The 13,383-nt window shown below is 51.6% G+C and overlaps 1 protein-coding gene across 1 annotated transcript in view; it reads left to right on the top strand.

Annotated features, from left to right (window-relative positions):
- The first annotated feature begins 9,390 nt into the window (after positions 1 to 9,390).
- The window catches only part of LOC141253124 (3 beta-hydroxysteroid dehydrogenase/Delta 5-->4-isomerase-like), a 97,148-nt gene continuing 93,155 nt past the window's right edge, over positions 9,391 to 13,383 (top strand). The window contains exon 1 of the mRNA XM_073670876.1: positions 9,391 to 9,812. Within this exon, the coding sequence (XP_073526977.1) occupies positions 9,653 to 9,812 (160 nt within the window). The 5' untranslated portion in view covers positions 9,391 to 9,652. The remainder of the gene's footprint in view (positions 9,813 to 13,383) is intronic.

The following is a 13,383-nucleotide window of genomic DNA, read 5'->3' as shown; positions in this document are numbered from 1 at the left end:
GCACAGGTGTGATGTATCAAGTGTAATGGCACAGCTCCTGACACAGGTGTGATGGCACAGCTCCAGACACAGGTGTGATGGCACAGCTCCTGACACAGGTGCGATGCCACAGCTCCTGACACAGGTGTGATACCTCAGGTGTGATGGCACAGCTCCTGACACAGGTGCGATGGCACAGCTCCTGACACAGGTGTGATAGCTCAGGTGTGATGGCACAGCTCCTGGCACAGGTGTGATGATACAGATGCGATGCGACAGTTCTTGGTGCAGGTGTGATAGCTCAGGTGTGATGGCACAGCTCCTGGCACAGTTGTTATAGCTCAGGTGTGATGGCACAGCTCCTGATACAGATGTAATGACACAGGTGCGATGCGCCAGTTCCTGGTGCAGGTGTGATAGCTCAGGTGTGATGGCACAGCTCCTGGCACAGGTGTGATAGCTCAGGTGTGATGGCACAGCTCCTGGCACAGGTGTGATAGCTCAGGTGTGATGGCACAGCTACTGGATCATGTGTGATAGTACAGGTATGATGTCACAGCTCCTGGCACAGGTGTGATAGCTCAGGTGTGATAGCATAGCTCCTGGATCAAGTGTGATGGCACAGCTCCTGACGCAGGTGTGATAGCTCAGGTGTGATAGCATAGCTCCTGGATCAAGTGTGATGGCACAGTACCTGGCGCAGGTGTGATAGCTCAGGTGTGATGGCACAGCTCCTGACACAGGTGTGATAACTCAGGTGTGATAGCATAGCTCCTGGATCAAGTGTGATGGCACAGTACCTGGTGCAGTTGTTATAGCTCAGGTGTGATGGCACAGCTCCTGACACAGGTGTGATGGCACAGGTGCGATGCATCAGTTCCTGGTGCAGGTGTGATAGCTCAGGTGTGATGACACAGCTTCTGGCGCAGGTATGATGTCTCAGGTGTGATGCTATGGCTCCTGGCACAGGTGTGATGTATCAGGTGTAATGGCACAGCTCCTGTCACAGGTATGATGGCACAGCTCCTGGTGCAGGTAAGATGTCTCAGGTGTGATGGCACAGCTCCTGGCGCAGGTTTGATAGCTCAGGAGTGATGCTACGGCTCCTTGCACAGCTGTGATGTCTCAGGTGTGATGCTATGGCTCCTGGCACAGGTGTGATGTATTAGGTGTAATGGCACAGCTCCTTACACAGGTGTGATGGCACAACTCCTGGCACAGGTGTGATAGCTCAGGTGTGATGGCACAACTCCTGGCACAGGTGTGATAGCTCAGGTGTGATGGCACAGCTCCTAGCACAGGTGTGATGTTACAGCTCCTGGCACAGGTGTGATAGCTCAGACATGATGGCACAGCTCCTGGCACAGGTGTGTTAGCTCAGGTGTGATGGCACAGGTGTGTTAGCTTAGGTGTGATGGCACAGCTCCTGGCACAGGTGTTATAGCTCAGGTGCGATGGCACAGCTCCTGGCACAGGTGTGATGGCTCAGGTGTGATGCCACAGGTGTGATAGCTCAGACATGATGGCACAGCTCCTGGCACAGGTGTGATAGCCCAGGTGTGATGGCACAGGTGTGATGGCACAGCTCCTGGCTCAGGTGTGTTTGCTCAGGTGTGATGGCACAGCTCCTGGCACAGGTGTGATAGCTCAGGTGTGATGGCACAGCTCCTGGCACAGGTGTGATAGCTCAAGTGTGATGGCACAGCTCCTAGCACAGGTGTGATAGCTCAGACATGATGGCACAGCTCCTGGCACAGGTGTGTTTGCTCAGGTGTGATGGCACAGCTCCTGGCACAGGTGTGATAGCTCAGACATGATGGCACAGCTCCTGGCAGAGGTGTGTTTGCTCAGGTGTGATGGCACAGCTCCTGGCACAGGTGTGATAGCTCAGGTGTGATGCTATGGCTCTTGGGACAGGTGTGATGTATCAGGTGTGATGGCACAGCTCCTGACACAGGTATGATGGCACAGCTCCTGGCACAGGTATGATGTCTCAGGTGTGATGCTATGGCTCCTGGCACAGGTGTGATGTATCAGGTGTAATGGCACAGCTCCTGACACAGGTGTGATGGCACAGCTCCAGACACAGGTGTGATGGCACAGCTCCTGACACAGGTGCGATGCCACAGCTCCTGACACAGGTGTGATAGCTCAGGTGTGATGGCACAGCTCCTGACACAGGTGCGATGGCACAGCTCCTGACACAGGTGTGATAGCTCAGGTGTGATGGCACAGCTCCTGGCACAGGTGTGATGACACAGATGCGATGCGACAGTTCCTGGTGCAGGTGTGATAGCTCAGGTGTGATGGCACAGCTCCTAGCACAGTTGTTATAGCTCAGGTGTGATGGCACAGCTCCTGATACAGATGTAATGACACAGGTGCGATGCGCCAGTTCCTGGTGCAGGTGTGATAGCTCAGGTGTGATGGCACAGCTCCTGGCACAGGTGTGATAGCTCAGGTGTGATGGCACAGCTCCTGGCACAGGTTTGATATCTCAGGTGTGATGGCACAGCTACTGGATCATGTGTGATAGTACAGGTATGATGTCACAGCTCCTGGCACAGGTGTGATAGCTCAGGTGTGATAGCATAGCTCCTGGATCAAGTGTGATGGCACAGCTCCTAACACAGGTGTGATAGCTCAGGTGTGATAGCATAGCTCCTGGATCAAGTGTGATGGCACAGTACCTGGCGCAGGTGTGATAGCTCAGGTGTGATGGCACAGCTCCTGACACAGGTGTGATAGCATAGCTCCTGGATCAAGTGTGATGGCACAGTACCTGCTGCAGTTGTTATAGCTCAGGTGTGATGGCACAGCTCCTGACACAGGTGTGATGGCACAGGTGCGATGCATCAGTTCCTGGTGCAGGAGTGATAGCTCAGGTGTGATGGCACAGCTTCTGGCGCAGGTATGATGTCTCAGGTGTGATTCTATGGCTCCTGGCACAGGTGTGATGTATCAGGTGTAATGGCACAGCTCCTGTCACAGGTATGATGGCACAGCTCCTGGTGCAGGTAAGATGTCTCAGGTGTGATGGCACACCTCCTGGCGCAGGTTTGATAGCTCAGGAGTGATGCTACGGCTCCTTGCACAGCTGTGATGTCTCAGGTGTGATGCTATGGCTCCTGGCACAGGTGTGTTGTATTAGGTGTAATGGCACAGCTCCTTACACAGGTGTGATGGCACAGCTCCTGGCACAGGTGTGATAGCTCAGGTGTGATGGCACAACTCCTGGCACAGGTGTGATAGCTCAGGTGTGATGGCACAGCTCCTGGCACAGGTGTGATAGCTCAGACATGATGGCACAGCTCCTGGCACAGGTGTGTTAGCTTAGGTGTGATGGCACAGCTCCTGGCACAGGTGTTATAGCTCAGGTGCGATGGCACAGCTCCTGGCACAGGTGTGATGGCTCAGGTGTGATGGCACAGGTGTGATAGCTCAGGTGTGATGGCACAACTCCTGGCACAGGTGTGATAGCTCAGGTGTGATGGCACAGCTCCTGGCACAGGTTTTATAGCTCAGGTGTGATGGCACAGCTCCTGGCACAGGTGTGATAGCTCAGACATGATGGCACAGCTCCTGGCACAGGTGTGTTAGCTTAGGTGTGATGGCACAGCTCCCGGCACAGGTGTTATAGCTCAGGTGCGATGGCACAGCTCCTGGCACAGGTGTGATGGCTCAGGTGCGATGGCACAGGTGTGATAGCTCAGACATGATGGCACAGCTCCTGGCACAGGTGTGATAGCTCAGGTGTGATGGCACAGGTGTGATGGCACAGCTCCTGGCTCAGGTGTGATATGTGTGATAGCTCAGGTGTGATGGCACAGCTCCTGGCACAGGTGTGATAGCTCAAGTGTGATGGCACAGCTCCTAGCACAGGTGTGATAGCTCAGACATGATGGCACAGCTCCTGGCACAGGTGTGTTTGCTCAGATATGATGGCACAGCTCCTGGCACAGGTGTGATATCTCAGACATGATGGCACAGCTCCTGGCACAGGTGTGTTTGCTCAGGTGTGATGGCACAGCTCCTGGCACAGGTGTGATAGCTCAGACATGATGGCACAGCTCCTGGCACAGGTGTGATAGCTCAGGTGTGATGGCACAGGTGTGATGGCACAGCTCCTGGCTCAGGTGTGATAGCTTAGGTGTGATGGCACATGTGTGATAGCTCAGACATGATGGCACTGCTCCTGGCACAGGTGTGATAGCTCAGGTGTGATGGCACAGCTCCTGGTACAGGTGTGATAGCTCAAGTGTGATGGCACAGCTCCTAGCACAGGTGTGATAGCTCAGACATGATGGCACAGCTCCTGGCACAGGTGTGTTTGCTCAGGTGTGATGGCACAGCTCCTGGCACATGTGTGATAGCTCAGACATGATGGCACAGCTCCTGGCACAGGTGTGATAGCTCAGGTGTGATGGCACAGCTCCTAGCACAGGTGTGATAGCTCAGACATGATGGCACAGCTCCTGGCACAGGTGTGATAGCTCAGGTGTGATAGCACAGCTCCTGGCGCTGTTGTTATAGCTGAGGTGTGATGGCACAGCTCCTGACACAGGTGTGATAGCTCAGACATGATGGCACAGCTCCTGGTACAGGTGTGATAGCTCAGGTGTGATGGCACAGCTCCTGGCACAGGTGTGATAGCTCAGACATGATGGCACAGCTCCTGGCACAGGTGTGATAGCTCAGACATGATGGCGCAGCTCCTGGCACAGGTGTGATAGCTCAGACATGATGGCACAGCTCCTGGCACAGGTGTGATAGCTCAGGTGTGATGGCACAGCTCCTGGCTCAGGTGTGATAGCTCAGGTGTGATGGCACAGCTCCTGGCACAGGTGTGATAGCTCAGGTATGATGGCACAGCTCCTGGCTCAGGTGTGATAGCTCAGGTGTGATGGCACAGCTCCTGGCACAGGTGTGATAGCTCAGGTGTGATGGCACAGCTCCTAGCACAGGTGTGATAGCTCAGGTGTGATGACACAGCTCCTGGCACAGGTGTGATAGCTCAGGTGTGATGGCACAGCTCCTGGCACAGGTGTGATAGCTCAGACATGATGGCACAGCTCCTGGCACAGGTGTGATAGCTCAGGTTTGATGGCACAGCTCCTGGCTCAGGTGTGATAGCTCAGATGTGATTGCACAGCTCCTGGCACAGGTGTGATAGCTCAGGTGTGATGGCACAGCTCCTGGCACAGGTGTGATAGCTCAGGTGTGATGGCACAGCTCCTGGCACAGGTGTGATAGCTCAGGTGTGATGGCACAGCTCCTGGCACAGGTGTGATAGCTCAGGTGTGATGGCACAGCTCCTGGCACAGGTGTGATAGCTCAGGTGTGATGGCACAGCTCCTGGCACAGGTGTGATGGCTCAGGTGTGATGGCACAGCTCCTGTTGACAGGTGTGATAGCTCAGACATGATGGCACAGCTCCTGGCACAGGTGTGATAGCTCAGACATGATGGCACAGCTCCTGGCACAGGTGTGATAGCTCAGACATGATGGCACAGCTCCTGGCACAGGTGTGATAGCTCAGGTGTGATGGCACAGCTCCTGGCTCAGGTGTGATAGCTCAGGTGTGATGGCACAGCTCCTGGCTCAGGTGTGATAGCTCAGGTGTGATGGCACAGCTCCTGGCACAGGTGTGATAGCTCAGGTGTGAAGGCACAGCTCCTAGCACAGGTGTGATAGCTCAGGTGTGATGACACAGCTCCTGGCACAGGTGTGATAGCTTAGGTGTGATGGCACAGCTCCTGGCACAGGTGTGATAGCTTAGGTGTGATGGCACAGCTCCTGGCACAGGTGTGATAGCTCAGGTGTGATGGCACAGCTCCTGGCACAGGTGTGATAGCTCAGACATGATGGCACAGCTCCTGGCACAGGTGTGATAGCTCAGGTGTGATGGCACAGCTCCTGGCGCTGTTGTTATAGCTCAGGTGTGATGGCACAGCTCCTGACACAGGTGTGATAGCTCAGACATGACGGCACAGCTCCTGGCACAGGTGTGATAGCTCAGGTGTGATGGCACAGCTCCTGGCACAGGTGTGATAGCTCAGACATGATGGCACAGCTCCTGGCACAGGTGTGATAGCTCAGACATGATGGCGCAGCTTCTGGCACAGGTGTGATAGCTCAGACATGATGGCACAGCTCCTGGCACAGGTGTGATAGCTCAGGTGTGATGGCACAGCTCCTGGCTCAGGTGTGATAGCTCAGGTGTGATGGCACAGCTCCTGGCACAGGTGTGATAGCTCAGGTGTGATAGCACAGCTCCTGGCTCAGGTGTGATAGCTCAGGTGTGATGGCACAGCTCCTGGCACAGGTGTGATAGCTCAGGTGTGATGGCACAGCTCCTGGCACAGGTGTGATAGCTCAGGTGTGATGGCACAGCTCCTGGCACAGGTGTGATAGCTCAGACATGATGGCACAGCTCCTGGCACAGGTGTGATAGCTCAGGTGTGATGGCACAGCTCCTGGCTCAGGTGTGATAGCTCAGATGTGATTACACAGCTCCTGGCTCAGGTGTGATAGCTCAGGTGTGATGGCACAGCTCCTGGCACAGGTGTGATAGCTCAGGTGTGATGGCACAGCTCCTGGCACAGGTGTGATAGCTCAGGTGTGATGGCACAGCTCCTGGTACAGGTGTGATAGCTCAGGTGTGATGGCACAGCTCCTGGCACATGTGTGATGGCTCAGGTGTGATGGCACAGCTCCTGGTGACAGGTGTGATAGCTCAGACATGATGGCACAGCTCCTGGCACAGGTGTGATAGCTCAGACATGATGGCACAGCTCCTGGCACAGGTGTGATAGCTCAGGTGTGATGGCACAGCTCCTGGCTCAGGTGTGATAGCTCAGGTGTGATGGCACAGCTCCTAGCACAGGTGTGATAGTTCAGGTGTGATGACACAGCTCCTGGCACAGGTGTGACAGCTTAGGTGTGATGGCACAGCTCCTGGCACAGGTGTGATAGCTCAGGTGTGATGGCACAGCTCCTGGCACAGGTGTGATAGCTCAGGTGTGATGGCACAGCTCCTGGCACAGGTGTGATAGCTCAGACATGATGGCACAGCTCCTGGCACAGGTGTGATGGCTCAGGTGTGATGGCACAGCTCCTGGCACAGGTGTGTTTGCTCAGGTGTGATGGCACAGCTCCTGGCTCAGGTGTGATAGCTCAGGTGTGATGGCACAGCTCCTAGCACAGGTGTGATAGTTCAGGTGTGATGACACAGCTCCTGGCACAGGTGTGACAGCTTAGGTGTGATGGCACAGCTCCTGGCACAGGTGTGATAGCTCAGGTGTGATGGCACAGCTCCTGGCACAGGTGTGATAGCTCAGACATGATGGCACAGCTCCTGGCACAGGCGTGATGGCTCAGGTGTGATGGCTCAGGTGTGATGGCACAGGTGTGATAGCTCAGACATGATGGCACAGCTCCTGGCACAGGTGTGATGGCACAGCTTGGTCTGCCCTAGTGTCTATGATTATTACTCTCCTTCTGGACACTTTTCTGCTTTTCCTCTCTGCTTTCCTACAATCATTGTTTCATTGGGTTTCAGCACCAGTTTCCTCCCTCTTCTATTTTGTTTTATAGTTCTTACAATCGCAGCGGATTCGTTGTATATTATAAAAAATATATCATCAGAAAATATGGAAAAAACACAGTGGTTGAGCCGCCCAAGCACAAGAGACGGAAGCGTTTGGGACAGGGGATGAATCCGGACATCGTAGGTTGGCGGCTGTCAGATCCGTCCTGTGGGGGGCGCTGTGGTGCTGCTGGGGGACACCTGAAGGTGCATTCTTCTGTGTGTTACTTTGTATTTTGCCCCCAGATCACAGCTCTGCTGGAGGAAGACGATGATGGGGGAGATTTCTGCATTTCCAGCCCTCGTGGACGGATGCTCAGTGCATTTGTCTATCTATTAATTGCCTCTTCTTTTCCAATATCAACAAGCGGCATAAAACACCCAAACAACCGGAGCGTTTTTCAACCAAAATATTTGATTATACACATACATAAAACATAACCATAAATGTACAACATAGCTCTCCTAAAAAGAGGATAAACGCTCCATACAGTAATCCAATAAATACTAGTTACCTACATATTATCCTAGACATGATTACAAAACATAGTGCCCGTAGATCAGTCGCAGAAACAAATAGCGAAAGCGGCCAGCGCATCCTAAGTAATGTGAACAGGAGCCAACTAAAAAAATTCAAAGCTCAAAGTTGCCTCCTAAATTGCTGAGAGTGATTGGTCTAAGACAGAAACTGCATTACTGCAAAGGAAACATAAGAAAGCGCTACAAGATGTAATATTAATATGAAAAATTACAGTAAAGGAAAGCACTGAGCGCATAGATTGCCCAATATATGTGTGCCCAACAGCCAGCACCAAGGCGTCCTTCATTGTTGGGTCCCCGTCCTGTTTTGTCACCTCTCGCTCAGTAATCATCGGATGGAGACGTCTGTGATCAGTAATTTTCACGTCTTGTCGCAGATTCTCTGGGATTTGGGTCTGGACTGTGACTGCACCGTTCACACACAGGAATATGCTCTGATCTAAACCCTCCATTGTAGCTCTGCAGGATGTTGAGGGTCGTTGTCCTGCTGGAAGGTGAACCTACGCCCGTTCTCAGGTCTCCTGCAGGATTGTCTTGTATTTAGCTTCATCCATCTTCCCATCACCTGTGACCAGCCTCTCTGAAACCTGCTGAAGAAAAGCCTCCCCACAGCAGGCTGCTGCCTCCACCATGTGTGACGGTGGGGATGGTGTTTTCAGGGTGATGTGCAGTGCTAGTCTTCTGCCACACACAGGGTTTTGCATTTAGCCCACAAAGTTCTCCATTGGCCTCATCTGACCAGAGCCCCATCTGGAAAAGTTCACGGGGTATGAAGACTTTTTCAAGGCACTGTACCATGATGAGAGATTCCAACAACAGAACACAAGATCTGACCTCAGCCTGGGAGTAATGCTTGAGCACTTTCTAGTGCTATTACATGTGCATATAGCAGTATATGATGCTATTACTTGGACACTGTTGCAGTGATATAGTGCACAGAATATTAAATATCAGTATGATATCGGCACTGTATGGGAGTATTATTTAGCACTGTATGGAGGTTTCACTCATTATGCGGGCGCTATTACTTGGACACTGTGTGGCAGTGACATTGTGTCCAGGATTCTTGGTACCAGTGTTATGTAGCACTATATGGGAGCATTATGTGAACTGAAAGGCGGCATTCAGAGATAATCAGGTTGCAGGTATACATGCGTGCACTGAGTATCTCGTAATCTCAGACCCCCTCAGGCCACATCCGCATCTTGTGCCACCATCAGACTTGTCATAGGACTCCGTGTGACAGCTCTTATATAGGATACTGCCTTTAAATACTGATTCCACATATCTTGTTCTCGGGGTTCACATATTTATGGCATTATTTCATACAAAATGCTCATACTTGTGCATCGGGGGCCATACAGGACTGCGTGGGAGGGGGCGTCCCACTGTCAAGGCTTCTGTGTGCAGCGCAGAGTCTGACCTTCGAGGGAGACAGGCATATAGCCCTGCACCCCCGTAATCATTGCAGTGCTGTGATTCTTCTCTCCATGCCCCAGTCTTGATTCCTCTGACTCCTGACAACCCTGCTGATCTGCAGTCACCATGAGCGGTGCGCTGGCCGGGGTCTCCTGCCTGGTGACGGGGGCCAGTGGGTTTGTAGGGCACCGGATTGTGCAGATGTTACTGGAGGAAGAAGACGACCTGGGAGAAGTTCGAGCCATGGACAAGACCCTGAGCGTCAGGCTCCTCCACACCTGTGAGCGTAAGTCTCCTAAAGGGGCACTCTGCTGCTTCTTAAAGGGGTATTCCTATCTGAGACATTTATGGCATGTGCACTGGGCCCTAAAATGAGGATGAGGGTCATCTGCGGCAGCAGAGACCAGGATTGTGCGCAGAAGTCTATGGAAGTTATGGAGAGAGCCGCCCGCTGCCTGCGGTCTCCTGACGGACAGGGGTCCGGAGGGGATATGTCATAAATGCTGCGGAGGGGAAGACCCCGCAGTAATGTCTGTACACGACGACTAATAGCGAGAGCTGAGGAGCCCGAGCCTTTACTACAGGCAGAACTAATGGCCAACTGATTGGATATTGAAAAGTTTTGCAACTTTGTAACAAACTTTCTGCTTAACTTGCTCAACATTTACAAAATCTACTGCTGAATCCTGAGCGCCGAACCCTGAGCGCCGAGCCCTGAGCGCCGAGCCCTGAGCGCCGAACCCTGAGCGCCGAGCCCTGAGCGCCGAACCCTGAGCGCCGAGCCCTGAGCGCCGAACCCTGAGCGCCGAACTCTGAGCGCCGAACCCTGAGCGCCGAGCCCTGAGCGCCGAACCCTGAGCGCCGAGCCCTGAGCGCCGAGCCCTGAGCGCCGAACCCTGAGCGCCGAGCCCTGAGCGCCGAACCCTGAGCGCCGAGCCCTGAGCGACGAGCCCTGAGCACAGAAACCCTGAGCGCCGAGCCCTAAGCGCCGAACCCTGAGCAACGAACACTGAGCGCCGAGCCCTGAGCGCCGAACCCTGAGCGCCGAGCCCTGAGCGCCGAACCCTGAGCGCCGAGCCCTGAGCGCCGAACTCTGAGCGCCGAACCCTGAGCGCCGAGCCCTGAGCGCCGAACCCTGAGCGCCGAGCCCTGAGCGCCGAGCCCTGAGCGCCGAACCCAGAGCCCTGAGCGCCGTGCCCTGAGCGCCGAGCCCTGAGCCCTGAGCGCCGAGCCCTGAGCGCCGAGCCCTGAGCGCCGTGCCCTGAGCGCCGAACCCTGAGCGCCGAACCCTGAGCGACGAACACTGAGCGCCGAGCCCTGAGCGCCGAACCCTGAGCGCCGAGCCATCACCTCCTCCTGCTCACACAGGATGGTTTGTTACAATGTGTGGCTGTAGCTGATCCTCTGTGAGCTGAATACACAGCAATCCCCTGCAGTGCAGAATATTACCACCGATACATTGTAACAAACTCAGCAGTTTACAGATTGTTCAAAAACAAAAGATCAAGACCATAAACCCAACTATGTATATCTTATTACAGCACAGCGGTATTATACAGGGGGCGTTATAAGAGGAGCTGATATCAGTCACATATGATGTATGTCTGGAGGTTATATCAGTACTGGAGCGTTATAAGAGGAGCTGATATCAGTCACATATGGTGTAATGTCTGGAGGTTATATCAGTACTGGAGCGTTATAAGAGGGGCTGATATCAGTCACATATGATGTAATGTCTGGAGGTTATATCAGTACTGGAGCGTAATAAGAGGAGCTAATAGTCACATATGGTGTAATGTCTGGAGGTTATATCAGTACTGGAGCGTAATAAGAGGAGCTAATAGTCACATATGGTGTAATGTCTGGAGGTTATATCAGTACTGGAGCGTTATAAGAGGGGCTGATATCAGTCACATATGGTGTAATGTCTGGAGGTTATATCAGTACTGGAGCGTTATAAGAGGCTGATATCAGTCACATATGATGTAATGTCTGGAGGTTATATCAGTACTGGAGCGTTATAAGAGGCTGATATCAGTCACATATGATGTAATGTCTGGAGGTTATATCAGTACTGGAGCGTTATAAGAGACTGATATCAGTCACATATGATGTAATGTCTGGAGGTTATATCAGTACTGGAGCGTTATAAGAGGGGCTGATATCAGTCACATATGATGTAATGTCTGGAGGTTATATCAGTACTGGAGAGTTATAAGAGGCTGATATCAGTCACATATGGTGTAATGTCTGGAGGTTATATCAGTACTGGAGCGTTATAAGAGGCTGATATCAGTCACATATGGTGTAATGTCTGGAGGTTATATCAGTACTGGAGCGTTATAAGAGGCTGATATCAGTCAAATATGATGTAATGTCTGGAGGTTATATCAGTACTGGAGCGTTATAAGAGGGGCTGATATCAGTCACATATGGTGTAATGTCTGGAGGTTATATCAGTACTGGAGCGTTATAAGAGGGGCTGATATCAGTCACATGTGATGTAATGTCTGGAGGTTATATCAGTAATGGAGCGTTATAAGAGGCTGATATCAGTCACATATGTTGTAATGTCTGGAGGTTATATCAGTACTGGAGCGTTATAAGAGGCTGATGTCAGTCAAATATGATGTAATGTCTGGAGGTTATATCAGTACTGGAGCGTTATAAGAGGCTGATATCAGTCACATATGGTGTAATGTCTGGAGGTTATATCAGTACTGGAGCGTTATAAGAGGGGCTGATATCAGTCACATATGATGTAATGTCTGGAGGATATTTCAGTACTGGTGCGTTATAAGAGGCTGATATCAGTCACATATGATGCAATGTCTGAAGGTTATATCAGTACTGGAGCGTTATATGAGTGGGCTGATATCAGACACATATGATGTAATGTCTGGAGGTTATATCAGTACTGGAGCGTTATAAGAGGCTGATATCAGTCACATATGATGTAATGTCTGGAGGTTATATCAGTACTGGAGTGTTATAAGAGGGGCTGATATCAGTCACATATGGTGTAATGTCTGGAGGTTATATCAGTGCTGGAGCGTTATAAGAGGGGCTGATATCAGTCACATATGGTGTAATGTCTGGAGGTTATATCAGTACTGGAGCATTATAAGAGGAGCTGATATCAGTCACATATGATGTAATGTCTAGAGGTTATATCAGTACTGGAGCGTTATAAGAGGGGCTGATATCAGTCACATATGGTGTAATGTCTGGAGGTTATATCAGTGCTGGAGCGTTATAAGAGGGGCTGATATCAGTCACATATGGTGTAATGTCTGGAGGTTATATCAGTACTGGAGCATTATAAGAGGAGCTGATATCAGTCACATATGATGTAATGTCTAGAGGTTATATCAGTACTGGAGCGTTATAAGAGGCTGATATCAGTCACATATGGTGTAATGTCTGGAGGTTAGATCAGTACTGGAGCATTATAAGAGGCTGATATCAGTCACATATGGTGTAATGTCTGGAGGTTATATCAGTACTGGAGCGTTATAAGAGGCTGATATCAGTCACATATGGTGTAATGTCTGGAGGTTATATCAGTACTGGAGCGTTATAAGAGGCTGATATCAGTCACATATGATGTAATGTCTGGAGGTTATATCAGTACTGGAGCGTTATAAGAGGGGCTGATATCTGTCACATATGGTGTAATGTCTGGAGGTTATATCAGTACTGGAGCGTTATAAGAGGCTGATATCAGTCACATATGATGTAATGTCTGGAGGTTATATCAGTACTGGAGCGTTATAAGAGGGGCTGATATCAGTCACATATGATGTAATGTCTAAAGGTTATATCAGTACTGGAGCGTTATAAGAGGGGCTGATATC

Source organism: Phyllobates terribilis, unplaced genomic scaffold (assembly GCF_046119375.1).
Source record: "Phyllobates terribilis strain yellow unplaced genomic scaffold, ASM4611937v1 Scaffold_2__4_contigs__length_985480577, whole genome shotgun sequence".
Taxonomy (NCBI): domain Eukaryota; kingdom Metazoa; phylum Chordata; class Amphibia; order Anura; family Dendrobatidae; genus Phyllobates; species Phyllobates terribilis.
The sequence above is the reverse complement of the archived record's forward strand: the minus strand, read 5'-3'. Positions and strand labels throughout refer to the sequence as shown.